The sequence below is a fragment of the Monodon monoceros genome, unplaced genomic scaffold (assembly GCF_005190385.1).
Source record: "Monodon monoceros isolate NGI ecotype Baffin Bay Population unplaced genomic scaffold, NGI_Narwhal_1 Super_Scaffold_20, whole genome shotgun sequence".
Taxonomy (NCBI): domain Eukaryota; kingdom Metazoa; phylum Chordata; class Mammalia; order Artiodactyla; family Monodontidae; genus Monodon; species Monodon monoceros.
This window is the reverse complement of record NW_021703777.1, coordinates 31,439,156-31,452,453: the sequence shown is the minus strand read 5'-3', so window position 1 is coordinate 31,452,453 and position 13,298 is coordinate 31,439,156. Positions and strand designations below refer to the sequence as shown.

General features: G+C 39.8%; 1 protein-coding gene across 1 annotated transcript in view; it reads left to right on the top strand.

Moving 5' to 3' along the window:
• TMEM154 (transmembrane protein 154) overlaps positions 1-5,151 on the top strand; it is a 47,413-nt gene extending 42,262 nt beyond the window's left edge. Inside the window, exon 7 of the mRNA XM_029235384.1 lies at positions 1,217-5,151. Within this exon, the coding sequence (XP_029091217.1) occupies positions 1,217-1,232 (16 nt within the window). The 3' untranslated portion in view covers positions 1,233-5,151. The remainder of the gene's footprint in view (positions 1-1,216) is intronic.
• Positions 5,152-13,298: the final 8,147 nt, after the last annotated feature.

Here is a 13,298-nt window from a genome sequence, read left to right as displayed (position 1 = left end):
CTATCATCTAGCTAGCTAGCTAGCTCTCTATCATCTAGCTAGCTAGCACTCTATCATCTAGCTAGCTAGCTGGCTCTCTATCATCTAGCTAGCTGGCTCTCTATCATCTAGCTAGCTAGCTAGCTAGCTGGCTCTCTATCATCTAGCTATCTAGCTAGCTCTTTATCATCTAGCTAGCTGTCTATCATCTAGCTAGCTAGCTAGCTCTCTATCATCTAGCTAGCTAGCTCTCTATCATCTAGCTAGCCAGCTAGCTCTTTATCATCTAGCTAGCTAGCTAGCTAGCTGGCTCTCTACCATCTAGCTAGCTGGCTCTCTATCATCTATCAAGTTGTTTCAGAGACCTTTTGGAAACACCTGGTGTGTCACTGAGCGGGCGAGAACTGAAGTAGGAGTCAGAAAAACATGGTCTATTGCAGCCTCTAAGAGCCTCTGAGCTAAGGAGACACCAGGTCCTTTTGATGATCGTCATTCAGGCACTTCCTTGGAAACACAGGTCATTTCAAGTGGAGACATGCTAGAATTTGGGTGAAAGGACACAAAATTTTTAAAAAGTGGGTGGAGGTGCGGGAGGTCAAGTAGTCTGCTTTCCACGAGACTTGGGTGGAGACATGGTCTCACTGGGAAAGAGCTATAGAGCCAGACCTGTGGCTGAGAGAGCCAAGTGAGAAACAAAAGCAGAAATTAGCCCGCTAGCATGGTTATGTCCACACACCATGTCCATAATTTATGTCTACTCACACCTGAAGATGCCTGATGATTGAATTCTAAATGACACTGAGAAGGCACTTCCAGATCCTCTGTGCCTGGGAAAAAAAAATGGGCTTTTGAAAACATGCCAGGACCACAAAGCCTTGAGAGAAAATAACGTATCGAAATTTTTTTTTTAAGGAAAAAGAAAAGGCAGTTTGGCATCTATTCATAGAGAATGGGATTCGATTTCTTTAAAGGGGGAACCCCGGCTCCATCTGGTTCTCTCCACATCAGCCCTGGGGAAGGATATTACAACTAGAGCTAGGGATTATTTCTTGGCTTTCCTAGATTTCCTCCTCAGGGTTCAGATATAAAATCCAAACTGAACTGACCTTTGTTTCAGAAATTGTAATCTGGACACCGTCGGCTCCCTGACTGCTATGTTATCCTGAGCCACCTCCATAGCCGAGCGACCAGCTCTCAGTAGCTTCTTGGAAATATACTATTGTTCTGTTTTTTGCAGTGACAATGAATCCTGAAACTGAATGGTGCTAATGTTTTCCAAGAGAAAGCAGCCCGGGAGGGAGCCTGCTGGGCCTGCCAGCAGAGGATGAAGAGGATCCGAATTTAATTAATTTCAAATCAATGTAAACACAAGAACCTTTTGCTGTTGCTTCCGGCGCCCACTCTTCCAACACCCAGTGCATCACCTGTACTTGGAAGAATGCTCAATTGAGAAGTGCTGGGCAAAGGCGTGGCTGCCATCCATCGCTGAGGGTGGAGGAACCATAAGATGCAGTCAGCGCTTATCAGTGGGTGTTTCCTCCGCTCAGCCAACCTCTAGATGACTGTACCATCACCCTGGCCACGCTCTCAAGTCCTTGTTACCTTTCTGCTTCATTCCTCAGGGTACAAATCAGGAAGCTGTCTATGGTTTCCTTCTGGGTCACCTTGCGACCTAGCTAGCTTTGGATAATTTCCTCTCGTGAGTTAAGTTCTCTGATAGGTCAATTACATTCAGTGGGAACTTTGCTCAAGGTGAGTTATGTCATGGAATAATAGACAGCAAACAAAGCAAGTGTTTCAATGTGGACCCCATCCCAGGGGGTGGGTAAGCTCATTTCCACCTTCCATGAGACACAGTGTGAGAGCCCACAGTCCTGAAGGGATGCTGTTTGGGGACGTGTTGACCCTGAGTTGGCCAGGTGAGGGAGGAATGGAATTCTCAGTGAAAGAGCAACTGTTTTCCTTCTCGGAGAAAATCAGCTGCTCGTTCACATTTCTCCACGGCTCATCCCTGCCCTCACCACAACTCCCTCGCGTGTGATGTATGGATAGATGTGTGCAGCTGGGCCTCCTCTGCCACCTTCTGTGTCTCTGAGATCTTTAAGGTTGTTTGGAACAAACAGACCAGCAATAGGCTCTGTCTGTGCCCGAGGCAGGTACCCTTCCTCGTACTCAGGATCTTTCCTGCCAGCCTGACCAGGGCTCGTGTCCTCAACGCAGCTCCCAGGAGGCCACCACCGGTCATCAGAGATGACATTCTACGTGATATTTGTTGACATCCTCCTGCTAGAAGCAATGGTGCAAAATGCAGAAGGGCCTAGTTATCACTCCCACTCACGTCAAATCAATCGCCATTTAATCCTTAATTTTCCAATTCTGACCTTTAAAGCAATCTAACAAATTAGGAGCCCTCAGCTCTTCCACGGCACCTGATGTTTTATTCCAGGAAAGAAACCAAGAATGAAAACTGTATCTTACTCCCCGCATATAAACGGAGGAGGGGTTGAGGTTCACCAATATTTGCTGCTGTTATTTGGGGTCTTGTGTTTGAAAGGCTGCCTTAATGCATAACGAAAACAGTCCTTTTTTTCCAGAATCCTTTTAACCAGCACTTGCCTTCTGAACTATGCCCACAATTTTAAAGGCAGAGTTCCAAGCCAGGGAGGTCTTTCCACCACAGTGAAAGATAGAACTATCTGGCTGTGTTTAACCACTGCTCTTATGCCATCCCGGGGTTGCAAAGAGCTTTGGCAAAAGACAGTCTTCATGGTACAGAAGCACAACAGAGCTGTCTGTTGTATTCTCTTTAGCACATCCTAATATGGCATTTTTGTTTTCCTTGCTGTTTTGCATATTCATATTCAACTTGTGGTCCATAGTGACTCTCAAGATATTTATGCCAAAATCGCTACTTTCCAAATCATCGTTTCTGGCTGTTTTGTTACCTTGTTTCTCATCCACATTTTGACCCTGTAAAGAGTCTCTTCTTTCTCTAGGTAGCTAAGATTTTTGCTGAACTTTTAGGCCCGTAAGCGTCATCCAACCCTATCAAATAATGGACTTTAGCGGTTCAGAGAAGGATAGGAGGCCTTGGAGTCTCATTTTGATGCAGTGATATTTTATGATATGGTACATATATTCTCATTCAGTATTTGAAATGATTTCAAATTCCAGAAGAAGCAAGCTTCAGCAATATGTCATTGTGTTTATATCTGAAAAATGTACTAACCTCTATAGTTGCATCATGTGAAAGCACTTTAAAAGAAGAGTTTATTCTGGCAAGATATATGACATTAGTATGAGTCAAAACAGCCAAAGTTCAGTGCTCTGTATCTTTTTATTACAGTCCAGTCAAGAGGCATCATAGATTATGATCATTCCAAGAATTGTATTTAAACCTAATCTTAATTTTTATGTTTCAGATTACTGTTAGTAAAAATCTTAATAATTTGCCCTAATTGGGTAGCCAATCAGAGCAAAATCTGACTTTAGAATATTTTCAAATGTGTAAATTTTATTGTATTTTTGTACATATTAAGTAAGCTAAGTTAGCAACATTGCCTTGTTGAACTCCTCAGGAAGCTTGTTGTAATAAATATGTGAAAATCTCAGTCTTAACTCAGCGATGTGACTCCTCTCTCTGGGAAGGTCATTGTCATCCGAACAGCGAACACATAGCACGGATCAATCTTGACATCCATGGGGTGACAGATGCTTCTGATCACCCTTGTAGCTCTAGCAATGTAAACGGGTGCTTTAAAAAATACTTTTGTCTATTCATTTGTTTTGGTTGTTTAAACTATCAGTTTTCACCATCTCTGTAAGAAGGCCCTTATGTTGAGTAAACATAAAGTGTACACATTAGTTTCAACTTCTGTCAGAATTAGTACATATTCTGAATATAGTAGAGCAATAAGACATGGCTCACACTGGGAAGACATGGCTGAAATTCTCACTGTGAGGAAAACATTGACATTTTCTACTGAATTAAATTTATACATGCTGTTTTTTCACACTCAGGATGAATTCTGGCCTGTCTATTTAATATCTACAATAGGTGGTCCAGAGTAGCTTCATTCATAGATTACATTTCTTTGCTCTTACAATAACCAAAAGATCACTGTATATTAGTATGGTGTGGAAGTAGTCAAATTGGTTATTAATAATTGCTAAAACCAAACACCCAATTGCCTGAATTATTTATTTTTTTGAACAGCTCTTTCACCTTGCCTTGATACTGTCTTATCTAGTAGCCAAATTTTATTTTCCTCTTAGTCCTTTTGTAGATATCTGGTGGGGTTTGTATTGTTTTTTGCCCTCTTATCTTTTCTAAATAATACGTCATGTTCATGAGACAGCAATCCATAAAATTATATAAAATAAAACTTTTTAAATCACCTCTATGGATACTCTAAGCCCTTTCTGAAATGATATTTTAAGAAGTTAAATTCTTAAACCAAAGTACTTACAGTAACATAAGGACTTTAATCTCATTGCTGTACAAGATTAGAAATATATGTTGAACCTGCTTAAGACAACCAGATGTGGATGGTGTCCCGTGCCAACTGGTCTCCAGGTGCGGAAGGCTCAGTTAATCATCCTTCTTCGTTGCCATCGTATTATTATCGTTGGCCTTTGGTAGGTTATAAATAAATAAATAGACTTTTACAAAAAGCCTATTCATCACATTTTTCACTTCTTTGGTCCGCATGGAAAGGAATAAGATAATGATCTCTAGATACTACAAACAGTAGGTGACATCTTTTCCAGTGTAAAGATCCGTTGACTGAACATTCAAGATGGCGGACGAGTAAGACATAGAGATCACCTTCCTCCCCACAGATACATCAGAAATACATCTACATGTGGAACGACTCCTACAGAACACCTACTGAACGCTGGCAGAACACCTCAGCCTTCCCAAAAGGCAAGAAACTCCCCACGTACCTGGGTAGGGCAAAAGAAAAAAGAGACAAAGACAAAGAATGCGGACGGGCCCTGCACCAGTGGGAAGGAGCTGTGAAGGAGGAAAGGTTTCCACACTCTAGGAGCCGCTTCGCGGGTGGAGACGGCGGGTGGCGGAGGGGGAAAGCTTCGGAGCCGCGGAGGAGAGCGCAGCAACAGGGGTGCGGAGGGCAAAGCGGGGAGATTCCCGCACAGAGGATCGGTGCCGACCGGCACTCACCAGCCCGACAGGCTTGTCTGCTCACCCGCTGGGGCGGGCGGGGCTGGGAGCTGAGGCTCGGGCTTTGGTCAGAGCGCAGGGAGAGGACTGGGGTTGGCGGCGTGCACACAGCCTGAAGGGGGCTAGTGTGCCACGGCTAGCCGGGAGGGAGTCCGGGGAAAAGTCTGGACCTGCCGAAGAGGCAAGAGACCATTGTTTCCTGGTGCGCGAGGAGAGGGGATTCAGAGAACAGTCTAAAGGAGCTCCAGAGACGGGCGCGAGCCGCGGCTATCAGCGCGGACCCCAGAGACGGGCATGAGACGCTAAGGCTGCTGCTGCCGCCACCAAGGAGCCTGTGTGCGAGCACAGGTCACTCTCCACACCTCCCTTTCGGGGAGCCTGTGCAGCCCGCCACTGCCAGGGTCCCGTGATCCAGGGACAACTTCCCCGGGAGAACACACAGCACGCCTCAGGCTGGTGCAACATCATGTTGGCCTCGGCCGCTGCAGGCTCGCCCCACATCCGTACCCACCTCACTCGCCCCGGCCTGAGTGAGCCAGAGCCCCCGAATCAGCTGCTCCTTTACCCCCATCCTGTCTGAGCCAAGAACAGACGCCCTCATGCGACCTACACGCAGAGGCGGGGCCAAGCCAAAGCTGAGCCCCAGGAGCTGTGCAAACAAAGAAGAGAAAGGGAAATCTCTCCCAGCAGCCTCAGGAGCAGCGGATTAAATCTACACAATCAACCTGATGTACCCTGCATCTGTGGAATACCTGAATAGACAACGAATCATCCCAAAACTGAGGCAGTGGACTTTGGGAGCAACTGTAGACTTGGGGTTTGCTGTATGTGATTGACTGGTTTCTGGGTTTATGTTTATCTTAGTTTAGTATTTAGAGTTTATTATCATTGGTAGATTTGTTTATTGATTTGGTTGCTCTCTTCCTTTTTTTTTTAATATATAGATATATATTTTTTAACTTTTTCTCTTTTTGTGAGTATGTATATGTATGCTTCTTTGTGTGATTTTGTCTGTATGGATTTGCTTTTACCATTTGTCCTAGGGTTCTGTCTGTCCATTTATTTATTTATTTATTTTTTAGTATAGTTTTTAGTGCTTGTTATCATTGGTGGTGGATTTTTTTTTGGTCTGGTTGCTCTCTTCTTTTTCTTTCTTTTTTTAAAATTACTTTAAAATTTTTTTATTTTTAATAATTAAAAAAATTAATAAGTTTATTTCTTTTTATTTTATTTATTTATTTCTTTTTTTCTCCCTTTTCTTCTGAGCTGTGTGGCTGACAGGATTTTGGTGCTCCGGCTGGGTGTCAGGCCTGTGCCTCTGAGGTGGGAGAGCTGAGTACTGGACGTTGGTCCACAAGAGACCTCCCAGCTCCATGTAATATCAAATGGCAAAAGCTCTCGCAGAGACCTCCATCTCAACGTTAAGACCCAGCTCCAATCAACAACCAGGAAGCTAGAGTGCTGGACACCCTATGCCAAACAACTAGTGAGACAGGAACAAAACCATACCCGTTATCAGAGAGGCTGCCTAAAAACATAATAAGTTCACAGACACCCCAAAACACACCACCAGACGCGGTCCTCCCCACCAGAAAGACAAGATCCAGCCTCATCCACCAGAACACAGGCACCAGTCCCCTCCACCAGGAAGCCTGCACAACCCACTGAACCAACCTTAGCCACTGGGGACAGACACCAAAAACAACAGGAACCTGCAGGCTGTGAAAAGGAGACCCCAAACACAGTAAGTTAAGCAAAATGAGAAGACAGAGAAACACACAGCAGATGAAGAAGCAAAAACCCACCAGACCCAAAAATGAAGAGGAAATAGGCAGTCCACCTGAAAAAGGATTCAGAGTAATGATAGTAAAGATGATACAAAATCTTGGAAATAGAATGGACATTATACAAGAAACATTTAACAAGGACCCAGAAGAACTAAAGAGTAAACAAGCAATCATGAACAGCACAATAAATGAAATTAAAATTCTCTAGAAGGTATCAATAGCAGAATAACTGAGGCAGAAGAACGGATAAGTGACCTGGAAGATAAAATAGTGGAAATAAATACCACAGAGCAGAATAAAGAAAAAAGAATGAAAAGAATTGAGGACAGTCTTAGAGACCTCTGGGACAACATTAAATGCCCCAACATTCGAATTATAGGGGTCCCGGAAGAAGAAGAGAAAAAGAAAGGGACTGAGAAAATATTTGAAGAGATTATAGTTGAAAACTTTCCTAATATGGGGAAAGAAGTAGTCAAGTTGAGGAAGCACAGAGCGTCCCATACAGGATAAATCCAAGGAGAAACATGCCAAGACACATACTAATCAAACTATCAAAACTTAAATACAAAGAAAACATATTAAAAGCAGCAAGGGAAAAACAACAAATAACATACAAGGGAATCTCCATAAGATTAATAGCTGATCTTTCAGCAGAAACGGTGAAAGCCAGAAGGGAGTGGCAGGACATATTTAAAGTGATGAAAGGGAAAAACCTGTAACCAAGATTACTCTACCCAGCAAGGATCTCATTCAGATCTGACAGAGAAATTAACAGCTTTACAGGCAAGCAAAAGCTGAGAGAATTCAGCACCACAAGCCCAGCTTTATAACAAATGCTAAAGGAACTTCTCTAGGCAGGAAACAGAAGAGAAGGAAAAGACCTACAATAACAAACCCAAAACAGTTAAGAAAATGGTAATAGGAACATACATATTGATAACTACCTTAAACGTAGATGGATTAAACACTGCAGCCAAAAGACATAGACTGGCTGAATGGATACAAAAACAAGACCTATATAGATGCTGTCTACAAGAGACCCACTTCAGACCTAGGGATACATACAGACTGAAAGTGAGGGGATGGAAAAAGATATTCCGTGCAAATGGAAATCAAAAGAAAGCTGGAGTAGCAGTTCTCATATCAGACAAAATAGACTTTAAAATAAAGACTATTAAAAGAGACAAAGAAGGACACTACATAATGATCAAGGGATCAATCCAAGAAGAAGATATAACAATTGTAAATATTTATGCACCCAACGTAGGAGCACCTCAATACATAAGGCAAATGCTAACAGCCGTGAAAGGGGAAATCGACAGTAACACAATCATAGTAGGGGAGTTTAACACCCCATTTTCACCAATGGACACATCATCCAAAATGAAAATAAATAAGGAAACACAAGCTTTAAATGATACATGAAACAAGATGGACTTAATTGATATTTATAGGACATTCCATCCAAAAGCAACAGAATACACTTTCTTCTCAAGTGCTCATGGAACATTCTCCAGGATAGATTATCTCTTGGATCATAAATCAAGCCTTGGTAAATTTAAGAATATTGAAATCGTATCAAGTATCTTTTCCAACCACAATGCTATGAGACTAGATATCAGTTACAGGAAAAAATCTGTGAAAAATACAAACACAAGGAGGCTAAACAATACACTACTTAATAACCAAGAGATCACTGAAGAAATCAAAGAGGAAATCAAAAAAATACCTAGAAACAAATGACAATGAAAACACAACGACCCAAAACCTATGGGATACAGGAAAAGCAGTTCTAAGAGGGAAGTTTATAGCAACACAATCCTACCTCAAGAAACAAGAAACATCTCAAATAAACAACCTAACCTTACACCTAAAGCAATTAGAGAAAGAAGAAGAAGAACAACAACAAAAAAAGTTAGCAGAAGGAAAGAAATCAGAAAGATCAGTCAGAAATAAATGAAACAGAAATGAAGGAAACGATAGCAAAGATTAAAACTAAAAGCTGGTTATTTGAGAAGATAAACAAAGTTGATAAACCATTAGCCAGACTCATGAAGAAAAAAAGGGAGAAGACTCAGATCAACAGAATTAGAATGGAAAAAGGAGAAGTAACAACTGACACTGCAGAAATACAAAGGATCATGAGGGATTACTACAAGCAACTCTATGCCAATAAAATAGACAACCTGGAAGAAATGGACAAATTCTTAGAAAAGTACAATCTTCAAAGACTGAACCAGGAAGAAATAGAAAATATGAACAGACCAATCACAAGTACTGAAATTGAGACTGTGATTAAAATTCTTCCAACAAACAAAATCCCAAGACGAGATGGCTTCACAGGCGAATTCTGTCAAACATTTAGAGAAGAGCTAACACCTATCCTTCTCAAACTCTTCCAAAATAAAGCAGAGGAAGGAACACTCCCAATTTCATTCTATGAGGCCACCATCACTCGGATACCAAAACCAGACAAAGATGTCACAAAGAAAGAAAACTACGGGCCAATATCACTGATGAACACTGATGCAAAAATCCTCAACAAAATACTAGCAAACAAAATCCAAAAGCACATTTAAAGGATCATACACCATGATCAAGTGGGGTTTATCCCAGGAATGCAAGGATTCTTTAATATACGCAAATCAATCAATGTGATAAACTATATTAACAGATTGAAGGAGAAAAACCATATGACCATCTCCATAGATGCAGGAAAAGCTTTTGACAAAATTCAACACCCACTTATGTTTAAAAAAAAACCCTCCAGAAAGTAGGCATAGAGGGAACTTTCCTCAATATAATAAAGGCCATATACGGCAAACCCACGGCCAACATCATTCTCAATGGTGAAAAACTGAAACCATTTCCACTAAGATCAGGAACAAGACCAGGTTGTCCACTCTCACCACTATTATTCAATACAGTTTTGGAAGTTTTACACACAACAATCAGAGAAGAAAAAGAAGTAAAAGGAATCCAAATCAGAAAAGAAGAAATAAAGCTGTCACAGTTTGCAGATGACGTGATACTATACATAGAGAATCTTAAAGATGTAACTAGAAAACTACTAGAGCTAATCAATGAATTTGGTAAAGTAGCAGGGTACAAAATTAATGCACAGAAATCTCTTGCATTCTTATACACTAATGATGAAAAATCTGAAAGAGAATTTAAGGAAACACCCCCATCTACCATTGCAACAAAAATGATAAAATATCTAGGAATAAACCTACCTAAGGAGACAAAAGCCCTGTATGCATAAAACTATAAGACACTGATGAAAGAAATTAAAGATGACACCAACAGATGGAGACATATACCATGTTCTTGGGGTGGAAGAATCAACATTATGAAAATGACTTTACTACCCAAAGTAATCTACAGATTCAATGCAATCCCTATTAAACTACCAACGGCATTTTTCACAGAACTAGACCAAAAAATTTCACAATTTGTGTGGAAACACAGAAGACCCCAAAGAGCCAAAGCAATCTTGAGAAAGAAAAACAGAGCTGGAGGAATCAGGCTCTGTGAGTTTGGACTATACTACAAAGCTACAGTAATCAAGACAGTATGTTACTGGCACAAAAACAGAAATATAGATCAATGGAACAGGATAGAAAGCCCAGAGATAAACCCACGCATATATGGTCACCTTATTTTTGATAAAGGAGGCAAGGATATACAGTGGAGAAAAGACAGCTTCTTCAATAAGTGGTGCTGGGAAAACTGGACAGCTACATGTAAAAGAATGAGATTAGATCACTCCCTAACACCATACACAAAAATAAGCTCAAAACGGATTAAAGATCTAAATGTAAGGCCAGAAACTATCAAACTCTTAGAGGAAAACATAGGCAGAACACTGTATGACATAAATCACAGCAAGATCCCTTTTGACCCACCTCCTAGAGAAATGGAAATAAAAACAAAAATAAACAAATGAGACCTAATGAAACTTAAAACCTTTTGCACAGCAAAGGAAACCATAAACAAGACAAAAAGACAGCCCTCAGAATGGGAGAATATATTTGCAAATGAAGCAACTGACAAAGGATTAATCTCCAAAACATACAAGCAACTCATGCAACTCAATATCAAAAAAAACAAACAACCCAATCCAAAAATGGGCAGAAGACCCAAATAGACATTTCTCCAAAGAAGATATACAGATGGCCAACAAACACATGAAAGGATGCTCAACATCACTAATCATTAGAGAAATGCAAATCAAAACTACAATGAGGTAGCACCTCACACAAGTCAGAATGGCCATCATCAAAAACTCTAGAAACAATAAATGCTGGAGAGGGTATGGAGAAAAGGGAACCCTCTTGCACTGTTGGTGGGAATGTAAATTGATACAGCCACTATGGAGAACAATATGGAGGTTTCTTAAAAAACTAAAAATAGAACTACCATACGACCCAGCAATCCCACTACTGGGTATATACCGTGAGAAAACCATAATTCAGAGTCATGTACCACAATGTTCATTGCAGCTCTGTTTACAATAGCCAGGACATGGAAGCAACCTAAGTATCCATAGACAGATGAATGGATAAAGAAGATGTGGCACATATATAAATGGAACATTGTATATATATTTATATTATATTATATTACAGCCATAAAAAGAAACAAAATTGAGTTATTTGTAGTGAGGTGGATGGACCTAGAGGCTGTCATACAGAGTGAAGTAAGTCAGAAAGAGAAAAATAAATGCTGTATGCTAACAAATATATATGGAACCAAAAAAAAAAAAACAAAAGAAAGGTTCTGAAGAACCTAGGGGCAGGACAGGAATAAAGACGCAGATGTGGAGAATGGGCTTGAGGACACGGGGAGGGAGAAACGTAAGGTGTGACGAAGTGAGAGAGTGGCATGTACTTATATATACTACCAAATATAAAATAGATAGCTAGGGGGAAGCAGCCGCATAGCACAGGGAGATCAGCTCGGAGCTTTGTGACCACCTAAAGGGGTGGGATAGGGAGTGTGGGATGGACACGCAAGAGGGAGGAGATATGGGGATATATGTATACGTATAGCTGATTCATTTTTTATACAGCAGAAACGAACACAACATTGTAAAGCAATTATACTCCAACAAAGATGTTAAAAAAAAAAAAAGATCAGTTGAGAGTAATCACTGTATTAATCTGACTTAGGTGAAACCCCTGAAATTATAAATAACATAAGGAACATGGGAAAACTGCATGTTTAATAAATGTCAGCTTTCAGAAAGAACAAGAATTGTAGTGATTCAACAAGTTAAAAAACAATCTGATAGATCAGCAATAATTTAGTATGTGTATATCTTGCTTTTAAAGTTAAAAGTGAGATTAATGTAAAAAAAATACTGTGTTAGATGGTCTCATTTTTCAAGCAACGTAAAGTATTTCCTCAGGAGGTCACTAAGATCATCAGATGTCGTATTTATCACTTGGCTTTTGTCCCACCAACGTATAAATTCTACCTTGTAAGCCTCATACAAGAAATGGTCCCATTGCTGATGATAGCAACTGATTTGCAAAACTATCAAAGTTTTAAGAGTGATGGAAGGTTTCAGGTTTTTTCTCCTACCTTGCATGCTGAGAATGATATATATAATAATATTTTTTCTTTATGACTTACGGCTTCATAAATGTCAGGTATACATATATATATATATATATATATATTATTCTATTCTCAGCTGCATGGTTTTTGGTATATGTTTATATGCCAAATTGCTCATTCAGCAGTGAAAGACTGAAAAGCATTTCTAAATTTAATTGTAAAAGCTCTACAAGATAGGAGAAAAGAATACCTTCTACTTTAATATGTAGGTAATTAATGTATACCAATATTTAGAATAAATGTTTATTTGAAAATAAGATATTTGTTTACTAAAATGTTGATGACTTAGTATAAAGAGGTGAATTATGCATCTTTCTAAAGGAAAATCCTTTTAACTTAACTTCCATGACTATTAAAAAGGATTGTTACCTTCATAGTCGTACTCTTTTGATCCATATAAATCTTTAAAATAAATGAAGCAATATCAATGCAAAAAATTCTCATAGAATTGAACCTGCTTTATGCAAAATTGTCGAGACGAAAAATTAATTGGATTATCTGCATATCAAAAAGGTATTATTACCCATTCTTGTCTTTTTCTTTCTTACAAAGTGTTTTTAAGTTGAGGAATAAAATTTTAATTGTCTATGGGAATGTAATTTTTAAAAATATTTTTAGTAAAAATGGAAAAGTCTTAGAGATAAAACCTTCTCTTTTTCCTGATTACTCACTTTTCTTCATGCCTTTAATTCTAATCTCATTTTCCACACCTTGACATTGTA